Source organism: Eptesicus fuscus, chromosome 10 (assembly GCF_027574615.1).
Source record: "Eptesicus fuscus isolate TK198812 chromosome 10, DD_ASM_mEF_20220401, whole genome shotgun sequence".
In the NCBI taxonomy this organism is placed as follows: domain Eukaryota; kingdom Metazoa; phylum Chordata; class Mammalia; order Chiroptera; family Vespertilionidae; genus Eptesicus; species Eptesicus fuscus.
The window spans coordinates 7,372,610-7,398,898 of NC_072482.1; the positions used below are offsets into that span (position 1 = coordinate 7,372,610).

General features: G+C 47.1%; 1 protein-coding gene across 1 annotated transcript in view; it reads left to right on the forward strand.

Moving 5' to 3' along the window:
- The window catches only part of TBC1D22B (TBC1 domain family member 22B), an 80,585-nt gene that overhangs the window by 30,839 nt on the left and 23,457 nt on the right, over positions 1–26,289 (forward strand). Inside the window, exons 3-8 of the mRNA XM_008151957.3 lie at positions 5,781–6,085; positions 9,217–9,396; positions 9,922–9,992; positions 11,344–11,472; positions 12,903–12,968; positions 18,383–18,497. Coding sequence (XP_008150179.1) covers positions 5,781–6,085; positions 9,217–9,396; positions 9,922–9,992; positions 11,344–11,472; positions 12,903–12,968; positions 18,383–18,497 — 866 coding nt within the window. The remainder of the gene's footprint in view (positions 1–5,780; positions 6,086–9,216; positions 9,397–9,921; positions 9,993–11,343; positions 11,473–12,902; positions 12,969–18,382; positions 18,498–26,289) is intronic.

The window sequence follows — 26,289 nt, forward strand, 5'->3', positions numbered from 1 at the left end:
TCCCAGACTCTGACAGGAAGAAGGTTTTCATATACATTTTACTACTTTTCTTTCATCTCTGACACTTCTATTATAGAGAAAGGGCAAATAGCAATATTAAATTATTTCCTCTAATTAATCCCCTTTTAATGTGCACGAATTTCATGCACCAGGCCACTAGTATGTAAATATTAGCCCAGAGCCTAGCACCTAGTAAATAGCCCATAAATGTTAACCATTATGTATGCATGAACTTATATTATCCCCTCTGGAGAGAACAAAATTAATGAACATGGGATATCTTCAAAACCTTAAATGTTCCAATCATTATTGCTGGTCTGCAGAGTTTTCTGCTTTCTCTCGGTGTTACACGTGACACCTTCATTCTTGCTCTCCTCTTTCATTCTGTCCTCAGACTCCCACTGCTCTAGCTGATACCAACTGCTTTCTCCACAAAGGCCTCTGTTCTCAGGACAGAGCTGTTTTAACTGGTTAGTTGAGTTTTGGGTTTTGTGGGGTAGGTAGACCTAAAATAATTTCTAGCAGTCTCAAAATGGTCTGCTTTGAATGTCTCATGTCTTTCTCACAGGGAATGGCAGCCTTTCCTCTTTGTTGTGTGTGAATAGGTCCTTCCTGTTTCGATTTGCAAAGCCTTTACTAGTATTTGCGTAAATTCCAATTTTTAATCTAGTTCACTTGTATTGAATCTTCACCTGCTTCAAAAAATATAATGAAACTAGAAGCCAGATGCACGAAGATTTGTGCTAGAATGGGCCTTCCTTTCCCTGGCTGCCGGCACCACCTTTCCACGCCGGCCCGGCCCCGGAACCACCTCTTTCTGCTCTGGCCCCACCTTCCCACATTGCCCAGAGGCCCCGCACCGGTCACTTGGCGCCTGTGTATGCACATTAACTCACCATCTTTGTTGGGTTAATTTGCATACTCACTCCTGATTGGCTGTTGGGAGTCACGAAGGTATGGTCAATTTGCATTTTTCTCTTTTATTTGTGTAGATACTTTAAATGTATAAAAAGGTATAAAGGAAAATATAGCAAAATATATGCATGTTCCCAGCACTCAGCTAATTTACCTCCTTTGTAGAGGAAGCTCATTGTCTGTTAGAACCTGACCCTCAGTATGGCCCATTTCTGGGTGTAGATTGTAATCTAGTCCAAGTGTGCATATGCTTCACCCAAGGTTAGACTTTAGCATCCAGTCAGTTGTTTGACCTGAGTTAAAATTCAGCTTCTTAAATCGATGGTTTATTTAAAGAATTCTCAAAATATCAAGAGGTATTTAGGAAACATCAAACAGAAAGGAAAACAGTAGTTAGTTAACCTTGTGATCCAGAGTGCTCCATATCACGCTGTTGGATTTGTTATGTGCAATCCTGAGGTACACTTAGCCACCAAGGAGGAAAGCAGCAATAATAACCACGTGCTCCTATACAGTATTTTATTGGTGACAGAACTTTCTTATACATCTGTCCATCTGTTCCGGACAGTGGAGCCTCTGCGGTTGTGGCTCCTGGACCCTTTTACAGAGGAGAAGCAGCCATAATGATGAGGCTGGAGCAGGCAGCCTCAGAAGGTCTGCAAAGGAGTCATTTGCCTTCTGACTCAAGTGGATTTAAAAAAAATTGTTTTTTGTAGTCCTCCCTCGAGGATATGTTTTCATTGATTTGAGAGAGACTCATCACTGTGAGAGGAAAACTTGGATATGAGAGAGAAATATCGATCGGTTGCCTCCCTTACAATCCCAACCAGAGATCGAATCTGAAACCTAGGTACGTGCCCTGACTGGGAATAGAACCTACAACCTTTTGGTGTATGGAACAATACTCCAACCAACTGAGCCACCCAGCAAGGGCCCCCATGGATTTTTGACATGCAGGTATTTGCACTGCATTGCCTCAGTTTCATTTTCTTTGATTTGGACTCTCGTTCATTTCCACTTATTCAGTTAGTAGGTTTATAAGTATTATTACTTTGGGGATTGATGAAAGCCAACAAAACATTTATTTCCCACTGAATAATAAAAATTATATGCTCAGTTTAGGAAACATGAATAATTCAGAGGAGTATAAAAATGAAATTAAATATCACCTGTAATTCCATAACCCAAGAGATAAGCACTCACTGTTAGCATTTTGATATGTTTTCTTCCTGTATTTTTTTTTAAATAAAGAGACCATTAAAATATATAAATTTGGTTCCATTTTTTACTTTCTTTAGATTGTTTTCAAGATATGATTTTCACTGGCAGTATACATTCCATCTGGTGGCTGAACCATATTTATTTCATCATTTCCAATTTCTAGATATTTATGTTATTTGCAGTTTTTAGCCAAAATAAATAATACCACCCTGGCCAGGTGGCTCAGTTGGTTGGATAGTAGTCCCATACACCAAAAAGGTTGTTGCGGTTTCAATCCCCTATTTGAGGCAACCAATCGATGTTACTCTATCACATCAATGTCTCTCTCTCTCTCTCTCTCTCTCTCTCTCTCTCCCTCTCTCTCTCTTTCTCTCTCTCTCCCCCTCTCCCTCCTTCCTCTCTCTCTAAACATATCCTTAGGTAAGGATTAAATCAATAACACCATTATAAACTGTTTTAGGTCATTTTTGTTTGACTTCTGATTATCCTATATAATAATAGACAAATATGCAAATTGACCATACCTCCGACACACCCAGAAGCCACACCCACAAGCCACGCCCACCATCCAATCAGAGCGAGTATGCAAATTAACCCAAACCAAGATGGCTACAGCCACAGAGAGCAAGGTTCCCTAGGTAACAGAGGAAGCCAAGCTTTCTGCCAGCCATTGCAGGCCTAAGCCTCCACTCAAGCTACAAAGTTTCAATTATAGAAGGTAAACAAATTCAAACAAATGGCAGCAGAATGGAGCTTGAGAGAGCAGGCCAGGGTTGCCGCCGGCAACAGGGGAAGCAAAGCTTCCCACACACCATGGCCGGGCCCACCCGCTTAAGGCAACAAAGTTTCAATTATAACCCCAACACAAATGGCTTCGGGCCTCGGAGGGAGCCCCAGGCTTGGCTCTGCTCCAGGCTACAAAGTTTCAGTTGTAGAAGGAAAATAAATTCCAGATACCAGGGTCTCCGCTTGCGTCCCAGGGGGCGTGGCCCACCTGCAAACCACCACAGGCCCCTCGCGCAGGCCGCCCCATGCCCCAAGGGAACCCCACCCTGATCAGGGACACCCTTCAGGGCAAACCAGCTGGCCCCCACCCCTGTACCAGGCCTCTATCCTATCTAATAAAAGAGAACTATGCAGATTGCTCATCACTGCAACACACAATATAGCTGCCCCCATGTGGTCAAAGATCCTGCCCCCATGTGGACACAAGATGGCCACCACAAGATGGCCAGCAGGAGAGGGCAGTTGGGAGGCACCCGGCCTGCAAGGAAGGGCAGTTGGGAGGCACCCTGCCTGCAAGGGAGGGCAGTTGAGAGGGACCAGGCTTGCAAGGGAGGGCAGTTGAGAGGGATCAGGCCTGCAAGGAAGGGCAGTTGTAGGTGATCAACCCTGCAGGAGAGGGCAGTTAGGGGTGACCAGGCCAGCAGAGGAGGGAAGTTGGGGGGCAATCAGGAAGGCAGGCAGGCAAGCAGTTGGGAGCTAGCAGTCCTGGATTATGAGAGGGATGTCTGACTGCCCTTGGGATCGGGCCTAAACGGGCAGTCGGACATCCTTTGAGGGGTCCGAGATTGGAGAGGGTATAGGCTGGGCTGAGGGACAACCCCCCTCCGTGCACGAATTTCGTGCACCGGGCCTCTAGTATTCTTATAGTTAGAGATGAACCATTTTAAGGCTCATAGTGTATATGTTCCCAGATTGTTTTCCAGAAGGTTGTACAACATATACCTCCACCTGCAATGTTAGAGAGCTGGTCTCACTACATTCTGGTCAGCTGAAGAGAATACATTTTTAAATGTTTGCTAAGTTAGTGGGTAGAAAATGGTATCTTGTTTTTATCACATTTGAGCTGTTACATCTTGTAATGTCGTGTTCTCTCTTGTATTCATGTGATATATTTTCCTTTACTCTGTGTGAGACTAATATTTGCAGATAATGCCTCAGTGATATCTTACTTCTTCCTTGGTGTTAGTAACAGGGACATTCCTATGAACTGTATGAGTTATCAGTCTTATTTATCAATGTTAATAACAATTATCTTTCAGAATAAATATTGGACTCATCTAGGGAGATGGGGTGGGTTATTAGACCACCCACCTCTATCCAAAGGAAGAAACATCTCCTGGAAATGGGGCACTTCTGCTCCTCTGGCCCAGCGTTTCACTCTAGAGTTTCCCTGCCTTCCTGGGGAAAGCAGGGAGACTTTTTAATGTTTTTACCCATTGCATTCCAGTCCCCCAGCGTAAACTTACAGAAGGCCATACTCTGTTTCCCTATTTGGGGTATGAGGGATGCTATGTAAGACTGAGTTAGAAATGTCCCAACCACAGTCCCCTGGAACTGGATTAAGGGCACCCAGACCTTAAGCAGGAGACAGAGGAAAAGTTCAGGGAAGTAGGGAGATTCTACATGACTCTTAGGGCTAGGCTCTTTTCTCAATGAGTTAATCTAGTGTTCCCCAAATCATGATTTTTTAAAAATCATTTTCTATATTACTATTTACATTAAAAAACTCATTTTATTTATACAACTAGATTTTTTTAAAAATCTTATCATTTCTATAAATGGAAAACCAATACTGTTTTCCAAAAAAAGAAAGTAACCTTAAAAATAAACAGTGAAAAATTAGCCCAGCCACGTGTGACTTAGTGGTTGAGTGTCAACCTATCAACCAGGAGGTCACGGCTCGATTCCTGTCAGGGCACATGCCTGGGTTGCAGGCTTGATCCCCAGTGGGGTGCATGCAGGAGGCAGACAATCAATGATTCTCTCTCATCATTGATGTTTCTGTTTCTTTCTCCCTCTCCCTTCTTCTCTGAAATCAATAAAAATATATTCGTTAAAAAAACGAAAACAATCTTAATTAAATTATAAGCCAGGTCCTATTGCTTTACAAATATGTCAGTTCTGACACTGCCCTCACTTTTTTAAGAAAAAAAGTCTTATAGACAGACTAGGATCAAACTGAGACCATCTCCTCACGGCTAGCAGACGGACTTTAACAGAATAAAAAAGGACGACGTGTTCATTTTGGAATTCAATGTTTAATGCTATTTATGGTCTACTTGAAGTTACCTCTCTTATTCTAACAGTAGTTTATGTCCTACTCTAAGGAGTAGTTTAGGTTATGTTGCCATAAGAAGTTAAGTCTAAAATTTCGGTGGGTTGACACACAAAGTTTAGTGGATTAGGGTGGGAGTGGAGGGCAGGCTGTGCTGCAGTACTCACGCTTTTGTCCAGGCTGAGGGAGGCGCCGCCATCTGGAGCCTCCTCAGTTACTGTGGTAGAAGAAAGTGTATAGAGAACTCACACTTGTTCTTTTATGTTTAGGCTTAGAAATGATCTGCTCACTTCTCTCCTCAGCCCCTTGGCCAGAACTAGTCATGTGGCCTCACCTAAGTGCCAGGGGACTGGGAAGTATAGAGGAGCACATGGAATAGCTGGTGAACGTTGCTGTCTTCCTACATCTGCTGAAGCATTGGGCTGGTCTAGATGCATCTAGATGAGGAATGGATATGGGTGTTTTTTGTTTGAAGAAGGTAATGATGGTGTATGCAATCGCTTGTAAAACTATTAGTACTACGTTAAGCAAGTGGTGAGATGTGCCAGACCATTCCTTGGTAATAGTGTCTCTTTTCTTAAAGCTTCATTAAAGAACGGTCAAAAGTCAACGCAGTTCCTCTGAAGAATAAGAAGGCCTCCAGTTTCCATGAGTTTGCCCGGAATACCAGTGATGCTTGGGACATTGGCGATGATGAGGAAGAGGACATTTCACCCCCTTCTTTCCAAACTCTGAACTCAAAAGTTGCTTTGGCAACTGCAGCTCAAGTCCTGGAAAACCACAGCAAGCTGAGGGTGAAACCAGAACGGTCCCAGTCAACAACATCCGACATTCCTGCCAACTACGTCATAAAGTCCAGCAGTGATGCCCAACTGTCCAGAAACTCCAGTAAGTCCATCCTGCTTACCTCCATAGCCTCGACTGTTTTAGCAGAGTTCATTTAAAATAAAAACATTTTTTCTTTAGGGCATCACTCAGATTTTCCATTGGATGGTAAATAAGCAAGCTCAAGCCTAAGGTATGACATCAGTGAGCCTAACTGGTCATAAGCTGTACTTGTTCCTCCCATCTGGGTGGCTACCTGGCCCTGTGACCGGAGGCTTCACTTCCTGACACTCAGGTGTTGCCTGCCAATCTCTTCTTTCTTTCCTGTGCTGGGGTCCAAAACTTTGATTGCTTCACATTGCTTTAGGCCTGGTTAGGTTGAAGAATATTGACTAATGTATTTAAGGTTTGGTGCTATTGGTTGGCCTCCTCAGGGTGGGGAGCAGCCACTAACATAGGTTGTCTCTCCTGTTCCTGAAGGCCCTGTGTCCCAGCTGCCTGCCCATCAGGGTGGGGAGCAGGAGGAGATGCCCCTCTGTGTCTCTTCAGGAGGCTTCAGTAGCTGGTTGAGGTGATGTGGCTTTATCAGATATTGGGAGACTCTCAGTGTGCACTTTTTTTATTGTTAATCATCACCCTAGGATATTTTCCCATTGATTTTTAGAGAATGGAAGGGCGGGGAAGAGACAGAGAGAGAAACATAGATGTGAGAGAGACACATCAATTGGTTGCCTCCCACACTCGCCCCAACCGGGGATTGAGCCTGCAACCGAGGTTCATGCCCTTGATTGGAATCCAACCCGAGACCCTTCAGTCCTCTGGCCGGCACTCTATCCACTGAGCCAAAACGACTAGGGCTCAGTGTACACTTTTAAATGTGCATTGCTGTATTTAATGTATCCCTAATGGGTTTTATGGGCACCAGTTATTCTGAGCTAGAGAGGGAAGTGCTGTCATTTTAGTGAAAGTTAAAACAGCTGACTGGTAAAGGGTGAAAAGGAAGTAGAAGAATGCAGAGCCCTGGAGCATGTCCTGGCTCAGGTCCTAAGAGAACTTCTTTCACAGTTTCAGATTAAGCATGTGGTCATGAAATTAGCCTGGAAGGCCTTAAAAATCATTCCCCAGACACTTTCCGTAGCTGTTCTGGGCCCCAGCTTGAACCTTCGGTGCCAGGTGCAGGCGGGCATTTAGTGTTGGTTGACCAGGGGCCACAGCTACAGACAGTGTCTGTGCACCGTGGTTGAAGTGTTCTAGTGTGAGGAAGAGCCCTCCACGATCCCTAATGAGCTACCTTTGTGCAGCCAGGACACCCTAGGGCCTTCCCTTTATGAATCTAGCATCTGTCTGTCAGTCGCTGCTGCCAGACGTGCACGTGGGCCTCAGCGCTGCAATGTGAGCCAAGTACCTGCGGCCCTTGTTCCTGTAAACCTGATGGTTGTGCTGGTTGTCACTCTTCACTGGTGATTCTTATTGTGACTTAAGCTTATAAGGCCCTGATATAGAAAGAATGTGAAACGTCATGAAAGCTCAGCCAGAGTTTAAAACAGTTTTGTTTGGGATAGTAAAATAAATAAGGGTTTGGGAATCAGAAAGATCGAGGTGGCCTCTCAGCTCTCCCTTGTAAATTACTTAACCTCTCTGAGCTGCAGTTTCCTCATCTGAGGATTAGTAATAAATTAATCAATTCCCACTGTATGTTGTAAGGATCAAAGGAGAGGTATGTAAATGTGACCAGCATGAAGCCTTATGCATAGTAAGCACTCAATGATGTTAGTCCTATACTGCTTGTTTCTCCCACCTTACCGTCTGATGTAGAAATGTCTAGAGCCAGACAAAGAGTTCAGCTAGAGTTTAATTCTGCTGGGATATGCCATTTTAGTCATATCCCAGCAGAATTAAACGCTGGGAGACATGTGCAGCCACCAAAAGTGGGATTGCTTTCGGCCAGAGCGTCTCACCCCATGCAGGGCACATTGTGCGCCAAGAAAGGGTGAGAGTAGGGCCAGGGACACCAGGGCAGCGGCGTGGGGCTGGGTTTCAGGAGAGCCACCTCCTTGCATTGCAGTGTGCTTTATGGTGTGGTCGTTTCTTGTGTGCTCTGTGATGTGGAAAGGGAAGGTGAACACGTGTTGCCCCAAAACTCATTATTAGGCACCAAGAAGAGTTCCAGGTTGGGGAAGAAAGAAAACATTAGTTTGCCATCAGGGGTTGCCAAAAATGTTCTCGAACTTGTGCAGCATCTGAGTCCCCATCTTACCTAATAATAGAGAAACATGTAAAATTGACCGTACCTCCACTACGCCCACAGCCAATCAGAGTGAGTATGCAAAATAACCCAACAAAGATGGTGGTTAATTTGCATACATATCTGGGTCCCAGGAACCTCCTCGACACCCAGGTCACTCCCAGCCGGCCATCAGGCAGAGGCTTTAGGCTTGGGAAGAGGCCGAGCCTGCGATTGGAGGTGCAGGGAGCGGGGGGGGGGGGGAGGAACCCCTTCCCAAGCATAAAGCCTGGGGTGGAGGCTTTAGGCTTGGGAAGGGGCTGAGCCTGCGATCGGAGGGAAGGGGAAAAAAATCAATGGAAACATCCTCAGGTGAGGATAAAAAGAAAAATAAAGAAAGAAATGTCATATCCTATGAAAGACACATCTTGAAAATGCTTAAAGAAAGTTGTCATTTTCCATGGTGAAGGGACTGGAGTCCCTGTTGATGAAAATACCTTGGCGGCTGCCGTGACTGGCAGTGGCTGCAGCAGCAGGGTGATGGGGCTGGCACCTTCCCCTGATCAGCCCGGTTGCCTCCTGCAAAGGGAGGCCAGACTGCAGCTTAGGTCCGCTCCCAACAGGGAGCGGGCCTAAGCCATCAGTAGGACATCCCCTGAGGGCTCCCAGTATGTGAGAGGGGACAGGCTGGGCTGAGGGACTCCTCCCCAGTGCACGAATTTCATGCACCGGGCCCCTAGTTAGCACATAAGATGCCTTGTACGTATGTATGATAAAAAAACGCAGCCCATCCTCTGGGCAGAAGAGTTGAGCACAGCTGGGTTTCCATCCCTCGTGCCCATAAGCTGGGCACCCTGGGCGCACAAACGGTGCTGCTGAGGCTCGTGGAGGAGACCATACTGAGCAGTTAGGTTACTCAGAGTCCATGCTCTTCACACAGCCCGTCTCTTTCTCTTTCGAATTATCTCAGGTGATTCATGCCTAAGGAATGCACTCCACAAACAGCAGTCACTCCCAATCCGACCCATCATCCCCCTTGTTGCCCGGATCTCAGACCAGAATGCTTCTGGGGCACCCCCAATGACTGTCCGGGAGAAAACCCGCCTAGAAAAATTCCGTCAGCTTCTCTCCAGCCACAACACTGACTTAGGTGAGTCCCCGTGAGCCCTGGGCAAGATAGGGCCTCTTGGTGACTGGAATTCTCAGAGCCCTGGAAGCTATTGCTCTTTATTCTTCCTTCTTTTACTTTTCCAGCATCTCCTGATCTGGTGCCCATTGCAGTGACATGCAGGTATTAAGTCAGAAGTATGTTACTAGAAATTAGGGACCAAATTAGGTGGGACTGGATTCTGTGGCCTGTAGACCATAGTGCAATTATTCTGGCGTCGGTCTCTCCCACCTCAAGGCGATTCTATTGAAATCCACACTGGTCTTTCTCTTCCCCTCTAACCTCTGAGCCCTGACTGGATCCCTGCTGTAGAGCGTGTCCTTGGCACTTTGCTGCTCGGGGCTGTTGTTTTGGGCTTTCTCCTGGTGCTTGTCAGTAGCTGGTGGTGGTGGTGATGGTGATGATCATTTACTGGAACGGTGGGAGGCATCAGACCATACTGGCTGAGGTTTGCTTTAGGGCATTTGTAGGAAGAGCTCAATCCAAGGAGCTGTTATCTGTTTGCAGATGAACTGAGGAAGTGTAGCTGGCCAGGTGTTCCCAGGGAGGTTCGACCTGTAACGTGGAGACTCTTGTCGGTGAGTTCTACCCCCTGTGTAGAGCAGTGTGAGCCTCACACGGCCCTTCTTACCCGATGAGGTTAGTGTGGGCACATTAGTCTTACTCCCTAGACTTCTCTAGTCCTTCTGGAGATGACAGAACTGTGGGGCTGCAGTCCTGTGTCTGTGCACGCAGACACACATTCTGGAGAGTTTATTTTAACCCACATGGAAGAGCACACGTTGGTTACCACAGGCGCAATCTCATGTTCTCAGCACCAGGGAGGAAGAAGAGAGTGAGGCCTGGGCGTCCTCGCGCTTGCCCCTGTGCTTCGCTCCTTTTCCGGAGGAATGACCACAGTGGTTGACACCCACTGTGCGACTGAGAAGAGCTGATGAAAGGGCCTCCCTGCCAAGCCTGCGTAGTCCCACTTTCACTGAGGGCAGAACACTGGCCAGCACTGTAACAGGAGCACTTGGCTTTCCTGAGCCCGTAAAATTCCCTCATTCTTCTAGCAAGGATTTACTGAGGGCCTGCTGTTCACCAGGCACGGCGCCAGGTGCCGGGAGGGTATACAAAAATGAATCGGCCACAGTCCCTGCCTGCCAGGCATTCACTGTGGAATGTATTGCATGAGTATCTGGGAGAGGAAGGGTCTCCCTCCTGGCTGCTCCCTACCCCCAGTCCTGCAACCATGAATCATTGCCTCTGCCATTTCTAATTAAGTTCAAGAGCTGTGAAGAATAGATTGGTGAGAACGGAAGGAGAGCAGGAGGTGTAAGAATTGGGAGTGGGATCTAGACCAGAGACAACAATGGAAGTTGGCCTGGAGCTTGAGCCAGGAGGGAGCTGCTGCCAGAAGTTCTGTGTCTGGACATTGCAGCTGCTATGTCACAGATTCCATTCAGCTTCCCAAGCTGGTAATTCCGAATGCTAACATGGAAAAGAATACTTACATGGCACATACTTACATGGCACATCACTGAGATTTGCCGTAGACACGACCGTCTCCCTGTGATTCTCAGAAGTGTTGCCTTGTACACACATAGCCCTCAGAGTCCTGACTTGGGTCCGGTTCCCCCCACCTGACCTACATGCACTGCTCTCTGTGCTAGCTCACCAGCAGTGCAAGCTCTAAGTCCAGCACAGGCTACAAGAGGAAATAATCCTGGGAACACTGGCCTTGGCTCATCTGCCCACATATGGGTCTCACTGAATGAGGGAAGGCAGACACGGTGGCCGAAACCAAAATGGGACCCACCCTTGTTTTCGTGGCAGTTTTCCTTCCATTTCTCTGATAGTTTCCAAGTCACTGCTCAGACCAAAATAAAAATTAAGGATTCCTCCAACCAGCATCTGTCCCCATCTGACTAGCCGTCCTGTCCACAGGGCTATCTCCCAGCCAACACCGAGAGGAGGAAGCTGACCCTGCAGAGGAAGCGGGAGGAATATTTTGGCTTCATTGAGCAGTATTATGACTCTCGAAATGAGGAACATCACCAGGACACCTACAGACAGGTACAGTTATCACCTGCTGCCCTTTGCTTGCTAGTCATAATCTTAAGGTGTGTCTTCTGGGAGTGCTATCAGGGAACAGATTTCCCAAGTCTTCAGGCTATGGTGTGCTGCTTAGGAATGCTATTTATTCCTGGGAGTATGCAGAGTAGGTTTGGGGGGTCTGGGAAAAATTAGTCCCAGAACTGCTTTCCCTTTTTCTAATTCAGTAGCTCTGGTTTTAATCATTTTAAATAGATTCCCTCACCCCTACTCCCTCACCCCACCCCAGGCCAATGGCAGTGCTTCTCAAACTTTAATGTGCATACAAATAACCTAGGATTTTGGTGAAATCGTACTTAGGGATTATGATAAAATGCACATTCTAATTTAGTAGGTCTGGGGTGAGACCTTCACTTCTAATCAGCTCCCAGGTGAGGCCAGCGCTACCGTTCCACAGACCTCATGCAAGTAGTAAGGATTATGGGGCACAAGATGAAAGATGCGTTCACTCACGAGTGGTCCAGTCCCCCTGGACAGTGCATCAGTGCCTGGTTAGCACCCATGCCTCTCTGTTTGTCTGTAGGAGTTGTCGCCATCAGCAGCCTTGGCAGGGAGCGTTCCATCATTCCTCATAGTGGTCCCCATGCCTGTGGGAAGGTGGAGGGGGAGAAGAGCAGTCTGGTGGTTGCAGAAGAGGGAAAAGAGGGGAGGCAGCTGTCTACAACAAGCCCTAAGAACGGAAGTACCCTCTGCCGCTGCCAACACAGTCCTTACAATTGTTAGACTGGGCACTGGGGAATCCGAGGCCCAAACCCACTTAGTGCCCTCTTTGGAAACAGAAGTCAGAACTTGCGGTGCCAGTTACTGAAGGTCAGCTCCCCCAGTTTCCCCCTCTTCTGCACAGTGACTTCAGGAGCAGGTCCTTCTTGGTTCCCTGTCCTGGCACATTTTTGCAGCTGTCAGAGCTCTTACCGGTAGTTCCTGGAAACTGCTGATGACTAAGATTTGGAAAGAAGGGTCCACATTTTGATCATAACTATTAAAGAAGTGAAACAGACTTCAGAGCAATAGGAAGTTAAAGAAGTGAAACAGACCCCTGAGCCCGGCTCACAGCTGGAGAGCACAGCAGCAGTGATGGGAGCCTCTCCTGCCTCCGTGGCAGCGCTAAGGGTGTCCAGCAGGGGGATCTCTCAAGTGTGAAGCCTGTTGCTATTTGTGATAAGTGGTTTTGGGGGGAGTTTTCCTCACTGTTCAGTAACCTGTTGCTATTGTGGAAACGTATTTGAGATGGACAGGTTGGTTTAACTAGACTTTTTTTGTATGTCAGTTAGTTCTTTCTAAAGATAAATTGTGCTCTCACTCTTACTCCCTTGACACTAGTTCTTATAAGAAAATAACATCTCAGAAAAATAAGGTGGCATTTGTGTTTGGCCATGGCTTCTCTTTTTCAGATCCACATTGACATTCCAAGGACGAATCCTCTCATTCCATTGTTCCAGCAACCACTTGTACAGGAGGTGAGGGAAGTACTTAACGTTCTCAGCCCTTCTCCCCTCATATTTCTGCGGCCCCTGTTCTGTGTGGATGGGTGCTGGAGCCTTCTCCCTAACCACGGCAGGTTTACAGCTAACGTGGTGTACCTGTGTGCAGATGTGGAGCTGTGGCCCCTTCCGAGCACTTTCTTGTGTATTCTCATGTTCTCTTCCTAACAGACCCTTGGGCCAAGTACTGCTGAGAGTTTAAGGGGCTTGCCCCCAGTCTTGAGGCTACCTGGTGACAGAATGAACTCTAGAGCCCACATCTTAGAATTCCTAGTCCGGTGTTTGTTCTGCTTTATCAAGCTGAGATAATGATTTTGATTTTTCTTATTATTGTAAATATACGTAACGAAACAACCATCACCACCATCCATCTCTAGAACTTTTTATTTTCCCAAATTGAAACTGCCCCCATCTATCCTATCCTATATAATAAAAGGCTAATATGCAAATTGACCAAACGGTGGAAGGACTGGTCACTATGCGTGCATTGACCACCAGGGGGCAGACACTCAATACCGGAGCTGCCCCCTGGTGGTCAGTGCACTCCCACAGCGGGAGCGCTGCTCAGCCAGAAGCCCTGAGCCGGGCTCACAGCTGGAGAGCACAGCAGCGGTGGTGGGAGCCTCTCCTGCCTCCGTGGCAGTGCTAAGGGTGTCCAACTGCCCGCTTAGGCCCACTCCCCATGGGCCTGGTCTGCGGATATCGGGCCAAAAACGGCAGTTCGACATCCCCCGAGGGGTCCCAGATTGTGAGAGGATGCAGGCCAAGCTGAGGGACCCCACTGGTGCACGGATTAACTAGGCCTCTCGTTAAACAATAACTAACTCTATTCCCCAGCAGCCACCATTCTACTTTCTTTCTCCATGAATTTGACTCTCAGTACCTGTAATAAGTGAGATCATACAATATTTGTTCTTTGGTGTCTAGCTTATTTCACTTCACATAATAACTTCAAGGTTCATCCATGTTATAGCATGTGCCAGAACTTCCTTCCTTTTTAAGGATGAATATTTCATTATATGTATATAACATATATTATTGATCCATTCATCTACAGTCGACAGTTCATAATGCTGCTATGAACATGGGCAGGCAAATATCTGTTTGAGTCCCTATTTCAATTTTTTTTTTTTTAATCCTCACCCCAGGATATTTTTCCCATTAGTTTTTTTAGAGAGTGGAGGAAAGGGGGAAAGAAACAGAGAAATATTGATGTGAGAGAGACACATCAATTGGTTGTCTCCCACACGCGCCCCAACCAGGGCCAAGGATTGAACCTGCAACTGAGGTACGTGCCCTTGACCGGGAATCGAACCCACAACCTTTTTGGTCTGTGGGTCAACACTCTAAACCAGCCAGGACCTGTTTTATACTCTTTTGGGTATGTACCCAGAAGTCTCTACTGGGGGAACCCTCATGACTTACCAATAGCATCAAGAAGATTTAGAGGTTGACACGATTATTTTACCTGTAAGAGCTAAGAAGAAGCTAAAAACCCATTCAGGATCCCTCTGTGTCTCCCGTACAGTTTCTTACAAATCAGCTCTGCTTATTCTCCATTTTAACTTGGGGACGTTCAGATACTTCTACCTGTGCATGTTTACTCTAAACTTGGAGACAGGGGAAGTAGCTTGTAAAAAAGGCTTCTCCTAATAGTGCAACCTGAATACAAAGAAGGAAAAATCAAACTGTAGTCTTTTCAACTTTTCTCAAATCACCTTTCTGTCTAGCAGGCTTTAGTCCTGTTTTTTCTTTTCTTTTTAATATGTTTTTATTTATTTCAGAAAGAGGAAGGGAGAGGGAGAGAGGGAAACATTAATGATGAGAGAGAATCATTTATCGACTGCCTCCCATACACCTCCTACTGAAGATGGAGCCTGAAACCCAGGCATGTGCCCTGACTGGGAATCAAACTGTGACCTCCTAGTTTATGGGTTGACCCTCAACCACTGAGCCACACCAGCTGACAAGTCCTCTTAAATAGAGTAAACTGCTAACCAGGGAGCAGAGAACGGAGTAACCCTGAATACTGAAAGACTTGCTTTGCAAACCTGAAAGGCACGTCGGCATTAACTAAAATAAGTCAGAATTACCCACACTGGTAGAAGAGATGTAGAAAAACCTTCAGAGGTTATCCTCTCCTCTCTGCAAGACCAGATCATCCCAGACTTGTTCCATAGTGAACATGCCATGGTCTCCTGTGGTAACCAGAATACTATTCAATTTCCACCTCTTTGACATCTTCACTGGTTCGGGGTGAGTGTGTCTGCATTGTCCCATCCTTCCTGTAGAGGACTGGCCAGAGTTAAAAGCAGTCCCCAGGATTTGTGTATTCACAAGGGGCTGGAAGTGTGGAGTATAGGCCTGGTTAGCCCTTCAGAAGGACTGACCTGGAGGAGCTTTTAACAGAGACATCCAGACAGACACAGGCCACAGGATGTGTGAGGAGACAGACTGGGGTAGATAATCCTTGGCATCTTCCTGAACATGGCTGGTCTAGCTTGACCTACAGTTTCTAGTGTCATTTAGCAGCAGAGAGGAAAGAATGTAGGTTGGCCCCCATTAGAGTGTTGGGTCTAACACAAATGAGGACACTTTGCCCTTCCCTCAGCCCCAGAGAGCAAGTGGGCACGGGTAGGGCAGAGGCAGAGAGGCCAGCGCCTTCCACCCAGGGCTCTGTTCTCACTCCTGGAAGTGCAGGAGTGTTGACAGTGGGAGCGTCTCAGCTCGGCCAGCTGGGAGGCAGGCTCAACACATGTCTATAGATTCCTGGTAGAAGAGATTCCTCCACTAGCTACCCTACTACAAACCATACAACCATTTCCTTTTTACCTTTCTCCCTGGGAGCTTTTTTGTCCCTCTGCCTGACCTCTGAGAGGGCCTCTTCAATTTGCCCCCAGAGCCGACTCTTTGGGGCTCTGCAAGCCCATGTGCTATGGAGGCCCTGTAGTCTCCTGTCCCTCTGTACGTCACCAACACCTCTGTCACCCTCCGTGTGATTCATGGAGACATGGACAGTCCATGTTGAGCCCAGGAGCTGTGGTCAGTGGGATGAAGCCAGGGAGTATTAGCAGGCTGAGAGAAGATGGGGAAAGCTCAGGGGGCCTAATGGAAGCAGAGGGGAGTGTGCTGAGTGGGACAGGGCCAGACTCTGTGACGGGACCATAAAGATCTCTTCTTTCTCCCATCCTAAGCCTCTGGCCTCTTGTGGCTAATATGCTTAACCCCAGAGGCTTTTCCATGGAGGCTGTGGCTGATTTCTCTGTTCTCAGATTCCCAGCTGTAGTAATCCATAGAATTTGATTTATTTAACTCCCTATCCCTAGCAAATGTCTGGGTTGCTTCCTGATATATGAAGTGACTTCCTGCATTTATCGTCTATCACTAGATCTTTTTCTGTCTCAGCGGGGAGAAAGGAGAGGGTGGTAGAGAAGGTATTTCCTATCTACATCCTGTAATGACAAAAAGGATTTAGCAGAAGCATCAGAACTTAGATGTTTTGAGTAACGACATCCTGAATCAATGACATCATTGTGAACCTTTTTCTAAGCCGTTGGGTCACTCCCGCCCCCCAATTTAATATCATAGTGACTAGATACTGAAAAGACAAAGGGAAAGAAGTATTTACCTCTACTTAAAAACAATTAGTGTCTTAGAAATTTTATATTCCTACTAGTGACCCGGTACACGAAATTCGTGCACATTAAAAGGGGATTAATTAGAGCAAATAATTTAATATTGCTATTTTCCCTTTCTCTATAATAGAAGTGTCAGAGATGAAAGAAAATTAGTAAAATGTATATGAAAACCTTCCTCCTGTCAGAGTCTGGGGCACACCAAGGGACCCAGAGTCAAGTCCCTGCCCACCTACATGCACCTCAAAATTGCATGAGACCCAGACCCGGCCGGCTCCTCCTGCCCCCATTGGGCTAGATCCAGACCCGGCCAGTCCCACCCTTGCGGGCAGGGGGCGTAGCCTCGGGTCCCCTGGCCTGGCACCAGGACGGGGGGCGTGGCCTGAGGTCCCCCAGCCCAGACCAGGGCAGGGGGCGTGGCCTGAGGTCCCCCAGCCCAGACCAGGGCGGGGGGCGTGGCCTGAGGTCCCCCAGCCCAGACCAGGGCAGGGGGCGTGCCTTGAGGTTCTCTGTCAAGCCCCACTGGGTGGGGGGCGCAGTCTCAGGTCCCCCAGCCCAGCACCGGGAGGGGGGCGCAGTCTCAGGTCCCCCGTCAAGCCCCGCTGGGCAGGGGCGCAGCCTGAGTTCCCCCAACCCAGCACTGGGGGTGCACCTTGAGGTCCCCCGTCAAGCCCTGCTGGGTCGGGGGCATGGCCTGAGGTCTCCTGTCAAGCCCAGCCAGGCAAGGGGGCGCAACCTCAGGTCCCCTGGCCCAGTGCTGGGGCAAGGGGGCGTGGCCTGAAGTCCCCTGTCAAGCCCAACCTGGTGGGGGGTGCAGCCTGAAGTCCCCCAGCCTGGTGCCGGGATGGGGGGAGCAGCCTGAGGTCCCCTAGCCCAGCACCAGGACAGGAAGCACACCTTGAGATCCCCCGTCAAGCCCTGCCGGGCGAGGGGTGTGGCCTCAGGTCCCCTGGCCTGGCGCTGGGGCGGGGGTCACAGCCTCAGGTCCCCATCAAGCCCTGCTGGGCGGGGGGCGCGGCTTGAGTTCCCCCCACCCAGCACTGGGGGTGCACCTTGAGGTTCCCCCGTCAAGCTCCACTGGGTGGGGAGCACGGCCTGAGGTCCCCTGTCAAGCCCCGCCAGGCACGGGGGCACAGCCTCGGGTCCCCTGGCACAGTGCTGGGGCGGGGGTGCGGCCTGAGGTTCCCCGGCCTGGTGCTGGGGTGGGGGGTGCGGCCTGAAGTCCCCTGTCAAGCCCCACCTGGTGGGGGGTGTGGCCTGAGGTCCCCCAGCCTGGCGCCAGGGCAAGGGGCGAGGCCTGAGGTCCCCATCAAGCCCTGCTGGGTGGGGGGCATGGCCTGAGGTCCCCAGCCTGGTGCCAGGGCAGGAGGTGTGGCCTCAGGTCCCCCAGCCTGACACCAGGGCGGGGGGCACGGCCTGAGGTCTCCTGTCAAGCCCTGCCGGGTGTGGGGTGTGGCCTGAGGTCCCCTGTCAAGCCCCACAGGGGCGGGGGAAGGCGTAGCCTCAGGTCCCTGCTGATTGCTTGTTAAGGCTCCTTAAGGGAACTTGGCCTCAGCTGTAGGTGCAGCCATCTTTGTGATGGAGTGATGGTCAATTAGCATATTCCCTCTTTATTAGATAGGATACTTTATCTTGTAGTACTTAAAATATTTTCCTAAAAATTCTGCAGCAACTTTAAGATGAATTGTGAGGTAGGTAAATGGAGGGAGGGAGTGTATCCCCATGGTTTAATAGTCATGTCTCTTTCTTTCCTAGATCTTCGAAAGAATTCTATTTATTTGGGCCATCCGACACCCTGCCAGTGGGTATGTCCAGGGAATTAATGACCTGGTCACTCCGTTCTTTGTCGTCTTCCTCTCAGAACATGTGGGTAAGAAGCATGAGTACCAAGTTGAACAAGCTATTGTTCTTTCTCATCTTTGGTCTGTTTGTTCTCCCCGAGTGCAGCCAGTAGGCCTGTCTTGCTGAGAAAGGACAGTGACTTTAGAGTACACAGCTAAGCCTATTTTTTGTTGTTGTTAATCCTCACCCAAGTATATTTTTTTCCATTGATTTTCAGAGAGAGTGGAAGGGAGGGGTAGAGAGAGAGAAACATCGATGTAAGGGAGACACATCGATTGGTTACCTCCCACACACACCCCAACCGAGACCAGAGATGGAGCCTGCAACTGAGGTATGTGCCCTTGACAGGAATCGAACCCGGGACCCTTCAGTTCGTGGGCTGATGCTCTAACCACTGAGAAAACTGGCTAGGGTCACAGCTAAGCCTATTTTAATAGCAATAGCAGCCTGAAATTTCTCTCTTGAAATGGTCGCAAATCTCATCTAAAAAGACCTGCTTTGTCACAAGAATGACCAAATTGATATGTTCTGTAATAAACAGATGGTTTGATGGTTTATTTGAAGTCGTTTTAGGGTTATTTTGAAGTTGTTTGAAACATGCCCTCATCCATGAAAGCTGGAATTTTAGATTGTATATAGGACTTCCCACTTTGGTTCACATGCTTTTTTTTTTCCCCCAAATCCTCACCCGACGATATTTTTCCCATTGATTTTTAGAGAGAGAGTGGAAGAGAGAGGGAGAGACAGAGAGGAACACATCAATTGGTTGCTTCCAGCATGCCCCGGACCAGGGCCAGGAGCCTGCAACTGAGGCACATGCCCTTGACCAGAATCGAACCTGGGACCCTTCAGTCCTCAGGCTGACGCTCTATCCACTGAGCCAAACCAGCTAGTGTCACATGCTATTTTTCAGTGGCAGGATGTAGACATGTAGAGGGGTAGGTTGTGAGAATCTAGCTCACATTGGAGGTAATGGAATGGACTGAGGCACTCACCACACCTTGATTTCTTCCCTTCCTCCTCCACCTCTTACCCACTGGATTCCTGTCACTTTGGGTAGAGTGATTAGATGTCACGGTGGCAGTGCAGCCCAAGCCTCCTCCCTGGTCAGGCCTAAATCAGGCACAAGTCTTGAAAGGATTTGAGGATGCTCCTCTTTTTTTGGTTTCCTTAATCACTTGTGCTTAGAGGTTCAAAGGAAAACCCATCTGTCATGGCCTGATGCTTTGTTCTTTTAGTTAAAGAGAAGCTCACAGGGAATCAGAATATTGAAAAGGTTCTTAGAAAAGCATCCATTCAATCTGCTCACCTCACAGATGGGTTGTAAGATTCTCTGCCTTCTTACTAGTGGCAGAACTAGGACTAGAACTTTTTTTTTTAGACTTGGAATAAGGGGTAAGGGGGTGGGTAATTGTGGTTTTTGGAGGAGACCATTGTAGGGGCCAGGAGAGTAATGAGAAGTGGACTAGAGTGGAGACCCTTGACATGGGAGGGGCTAAGAAACATCTCACTTGATTTGTCCTATTCAGGTTTTCTGAAAGGACTTAGAGGGATGGTGTTTTAGTCCCCATGAGGCAGTCTCAAAAAGTAAGACAACATGAGTGAAATAAGTCAGACAGAAAAAGCTAAGAACCATATGATTTCACTCATGTGGAATATAAAACTGAAACTTCAGGGGGAAAAACAAACAAAACTGAAACCTATGAATACAAACAGCAGAATGGTGGTTGCCAGAAGGAAGGGGGTACAGGGTAAAGGGAGTCCTAATATGAGGTGACAGGAGAAGATTTGACTTTGGGTGGTGGCACATGGTACAATATACAGATCTTGTAACATAGAATCCACACATGAAACCTGTATGTTCATGTTGACCATTATCACCCCAATCAATTTAATAAATAAAAATATTTTTAAACGTAAGACAACAAAATGACATCATCCTGGTTCCCCTTAATTAGCAGCAACCAGGGCAGAACTGGAGTTAGAGTGGAAGGTCACTCTTGCCAACTCTGTCAGGTGAACCTAAGCAGAAGCGTGACTAGTAAAATTTAGCCACCAGAAGTGTATAAATAAAGCTTTTGCTAGAGGACTTCTCATTTTCCCCTCACATTAATAGGTCAACTATTGGAAGTAGCTTAATTCTCGGTGTTTAATTTTTTAAGAGCAATGCAACTCATGGGATCTTTTTGGTTGCTTCTTGCAATTCTTTGATAGATAGGACTGCATTCTAATCTTGGTATTTGGCTTGTCAGCGCCCCCTGCTGACCCACCGTGTTTATGCAGTGCAGCGTGGGCTTCTGTGGCAAGCCTTCCATAGCTGTTTCGCCTCTGCAGCACACTTCAGATTCCCTTCTCCTAGACCTAGGAAGGCGGGGCCCATTCATTTTTTACTAACATTTTAACCATGTTATGTTTTAAGTATATGTAAAAGTAGGTAAAATAATAGTACAAATCCCCATATAATTATTACCCAACTTCAACAGCCAGTCTTGTGTCATCTGTACCTCTGTTCATTCTCCATCCCCTCAGCTTTGGGAGCTGATCTCAATATCAAGCATCATATTTCATCAATAGATATTTTCATATGTATCTCTAGAACATAATAATGAAAGAAACCCACAGCCATAATGAAATTATTACATCTAAAAAGTAATAACTCCTTAATATAATCTCATAGACAACAGTATTTAAATTTTCCTGATTCTCATAAATATATTTAACAGTTTGAATTAGAGTCCAAATCAGGTCCACGCATTCTAGTTGGTTGATACATCTCACCTGTTCCCATCCGTCTCTCTTCCCTTAGGATTTTGTAGGGTTAGCCCTTGTTTTTCCAGTTTCCAAACCTAGGGAGGGGCTTTGCCATTACCAACCAGGAATGTCACCCTGATTTTTAAAGCACTTTATCATTTGCAAAGTACTTTGACATACCTGATTTCATCTAGTAGGCCCCAGGCTCTCTCTTTTTAAAAATCAATTATCTTTCTTTTGTTGTTGTTGTTGTTATTTCTTCTTGATTTTTAGAGAGAAAGGAAAGTGGGGGGGAGAGTAGAACATTGATGTAAATGGGAAACATTGATCAATTGCCTCCCGTATGTGCCCCAAGAGGTATCAAACCCACAACATTTTGGTGTACAGGACAACATTCCAACCAACTGAGCCACCCAGCCAGGGTCCAATATATCTTTAAGGTAGGTGTATCAGCCCATGTTACAGGTGGGAAATCCAAGGTTCAGAGATTTAATGAGCTTTTAGAACTCAAACCCAGGTCTTTTGACCTTAATACCTGTGCTCTTTATATGACGCGGTGGTATCTCATTTCAGATATACTTGTCCTTGGACCTCAATAGCTCCCTCTACTCCATTCTCTGCTCCAAAGCAGGTAGCAAGCACATTTCTTATTGCTCTCTGCCTTTAAAAAAAATTGCAGTAGAAGTACATGCTCATTAAAAAAATCAAAACAATTTAGAAGTGTTATTACCCTCCCCCCACCAGAGATAACTACTATTATTGACCTTTGGTGTATATTCTTCCAGAACTTTTCCTGCGTGTGGATAGACCTGCTTGTACTATTTTTCTTTGTTGCGGTTGGAAAAATGGGATCAAACTACCCATATTTTTCTGTATCTTGCTTATTTTCATTCACAAACATCATGGCTTCCTTTCCAAGTCTGTACATATAGATCTACCCCACCTCATCATTTTCATAGTATTCATGAATATTTATTTTCATAATAAGACTTTACTGTAGTTTATTTAACAGTTCTTCTATAGAAGGACATTTAAATTATCTACACTTTTTAACTGTTAAAAATGACATTGCAATGAATATCCTGTACATATTTCCTTGTGTTTTTGAGTTCACGGATTCATGCACATTGAAAGGAAAGTAATTAGAAGGTGGCTGGACACGCCCTGGAGCCAACCTTCCGTGGCCCTCCCCGCTGTCTGGTGTCTGTGGAGTGAGCGGGGTCCCTCTGGCAAGTGGGGTTCCTTGGCCTGGCCTGCGGGGATCGGGCTGAAACCGGCTCTCCGACATCCCCCGGGGGGTCCTGGAGTGCAAGAGGGCACTCTGCAAAGTTGCTGTCTTACAGGGTGTGGAACGCAAGCACAAGTGTGCAGTAAACCAGATTCGGGGCCCTGCCCCGGCAGCAACATAACCCAGGGCCGAAGGTGGAATTGCTCAGCCCCGCAAGGAATCGAGCTCCCTCCTCTCCAGTTTTGGGGTGTGTCACCTGAGAACTGCTGCTGCCAAGTCACTGCAGCTTGCTAGCTCCTGCATTGAGCATCTGCCCCCTGGTGGTCAGTGCATGTCATAGCGATTGGTCAGATGGTCGAACACTTAGCATATTAGCTTTTTATATATATAGATTTACTCCTTGAGCTCTGATTCTTTGCATCTAGTGAGACACTCTGCTGGGCAGCAGGCCACCTTTTAAACACACAGAGTCTTCCAGAGCACACAGGGCGGATCAAACATCAGGAAGGGACACTTAGAAGTCTTAGCAAGGCTGGCGCAGCCATCTCCAGATGTCTAAGCTCCGAGTGTCAGAGTACAGTTAGTACATGGAGAGCACCCCTGAGCCTTTTCCATGGTTACCCATCTTTACTTGGAGGGGGAACAACAAAATTATAATAGCTGCCATTTATTTACATGTGAATGCTTACCATGTGTGGACTAAAGCCTTGTTAATCATTTTATTTAATCCTCATGATAATCCTGTGAAGTAGGTACTATTATCCCCATTTTATAGATAAGCCAGCTAAGGATTAGAGAGGTTAAATAACTTTCCCAAAGTCAGATGGCCAGAATGTTTGGGAGCCTTTATTTAAATACAGTTCACTTAGCATATTTTTGTTTCATCTATATTGTAGCATTGTCAGTACTTCATTCCTTTTTAGTATTCAATAATATTTCATTGTGTGACTATACCACACTTTATCTGCTCATCAGTTGATGGATATAAATTATGTTTCAAAGAAACAAAGCATATAGATTTCTCGGCAGCCTCAAGGCCTTTCTTGGACAAAGATACAACATTGTGGCCTTCAAGAATAGTTCTCTTCTCTGAGTAATAATCCTTCTCTTATCCCCTTCGCTAATGGTACCATATCCTAATAAGGCAGCTGCTAGGAAGGTTTGTGCTATGACCTCTGTGATATGATGCTCCCTAGGTCAGGAGGCCTGAGTATCCTATGCTCAGGGATCAGGCCAGGCAGCTGCCCTCGGCCTCCTGTGCACATGTCACCAGGCAACCTCAGCCCACTGCCCATCTCACTGAGCTGTAGCATGGAGGATCTGCCCTGGTAGGGCTGTGGGACCCACTTGCCTCCCGGACATTATTTGGCCTCTCTACTAAGACCTTCCCCATCTGTTCTCTGTCACTTTCATAAATTAGTACCTGAGCTTGCTTCATGCTTTGTGTCATGTTTTCTATAAAATAGTTGAAAACAGATCCAGACACCCTCTGAGTCGATAGAGAAGTTGTCCATACTAGCCTCGCCCTCAGGCAGCTTCTTTCTCTGACAGAAGCGGGGCCTCTGCGGATAAGCCCGTGTCTGGGTCCAGGGTGACTATGATCCCTGAGACTGCAGAATACCTCTAAGTCTGTAATCTCTAAACCTTTGGACTTAGACGATATTATTGAACATATTAAGTTAACATGTAATTGATAGTGAGGTCATCACCAAAATAAGCTGCTTAACAGCAACTACTTAAGTGACACATATGAGGAAATCACACAGGGGCTCAGGGCGTGTCCTGTTTTCAAAGGAAGAGACAAGCCTGATTTCTTTCGCTGCACATGGGCCAGCGTGGAGCTACTCCCTCTTCTCTGCGTGACGCAGCACAGGAGCGTTTGCATTTCAGGTTGTTGAGAAGCACAATGGCACCGGAACTCGCCGAGGGCAGGCTTTCCCCTACTTCTCACATGCACCTGGTTCCCTGCGTGACATTCCCACTTGTCATGGATGCCCATCTAGGAAGGGCTACATGTGGCAGGGAACTCCAAACACCTTAAGTACCTTACCCAGGAGAGAAAAGCTGCTTTCTCTCACATTAAAGGTCAAGAGGTTAGCAGTACAGGGCTTACACGCTGCTCGCAGACATCAGGGGTCCAGGCTCCCTTCTCTTGTTCTACATTCTCAGCGCGTGGCTTCCTTCTCGTGACCCAGCGTAGCTGTGAGTTCTAGCCGGGGTGGAGGAGAAAGGGAGAAAGGCTTGCTCCTTCGCTTTAAGGACACTTCTGAAGTACGTGATGCTTGGGCTCAAGTCTCTTTCGTCTAAACTTAGCCTTATGTCTGTAACTGTCTGCAAGTGCAGCTGGAAAACAGTCTGTATCCCACGTGGCCAGTACCCTTAGGGGCCCTGTCACCAAGGAGGAAGGGGGACAGTTGTTTGTGGACAGCTGGCAGTCCTTGCTTCCCCTTGGCTCCTGAGATGCAGTGTTTGACTCCTCTCCTCCCCATACCCAGCCACCCCTTCCCCTCAGCAGCATTTCTGTCTCTTAAGTCAGAAATGCTAAGAAGTGTTGGTAATTCTTTTTTCTCATTCTTCATATCCAGTAAGTTACAAAGCTTTGATGATTTTATGTGCTAAATATTTCTGGAAGCTGTTTCCCTCTCCATTTATCCTATGACTGGTCTAGTTCAGGCCTGGACTGCTGAAATGGCCAAGTGTGTTTCCTCATCTCCAATTACATCCCCTTCAAACCCATCTTCCACACCATTTAAGCACACACTTGCCCATGTAGCTCCTCTGCTTAAAGCCCTTCAGTAGCATCCTATCACCTACGGGTGAAAATGTCCAGGTTCTCTAGCTGTTGTCGTGCTAGGCCCTGGGTGAGCTAGGCCCTGGGTGAGCTAGGCCCTGGGTGAGCTAGGCCCTGCATCACCCCTTAAGCTCAGCAGTCCTGCATTGACATTTTAAATCATTCCTTGTTCTGCGCCATCCTTTTATCCCCTAGGCTAATCCTTGTGCTCCTTTAAGACTCCCCTTCCCCCTGGAAGCCTGTGCTGAGACTTCCCGCCGGCCCCCACCCCCCAGTGGCACGCTTTCCGTAATAACCCTTCCATTGCAGTTGTAGCGCTTTCCACAATGCAAGTTACTGTTTGTGCTTCCCTCCTGCTCTCTGCCACCAGACTATGATCCTTTGAGGCCAGAGACTGTTTATAAACATCTTTATATTCCCAGTGCCTTCATTTTGTCTCCCAAATATGCATTCCACATATCTAGAGCAATGAGAGAATGAAAAGATTGTGAGAACTTTGCAAGATGTCCAGGAATTAGTATGGCTTTGCTGGGCTTGGCCACTGGAGGGCAGTGAATCACATCCAATGCTCCGGTACTGTGCTGGGTTAGCCAAAAGTTCTCCCTGCTGAGGGCTGGAGATGGAGAACCATCACTCCTCAGCAGGTTTTTATTGAGCACCTGTCCTGGGCTAGGCGCTGGGGGTGTGCCCATAAACAAAGTGGCAAAAATCTGCCGTTTACTTCTAGTTATTTATTCAAGGAAAAGGAAAGCTTATCATCCTAAAAGGCTGTACAACAATATTCACAGCAACTTTATTCATATAGACAAAAATTGTAAACAACCTAAATATCTGTTAACAGGAAAATGGATAATCATACATTGGAAAAGTACTCAGCAATAAGAAAGGACAAACTACTGATTAAAGGCAACAACATGGAAGAAACCACGACCAAACCATTATGTTGAACAAAGAAAGTACACATTGTGTGGTTTCATTTACGTAGAGTTTAAATGACCTGTGGCCATGGAAACCAGAACAGTGCTTGACGGTGGAGGCTGCCTGGGAAGA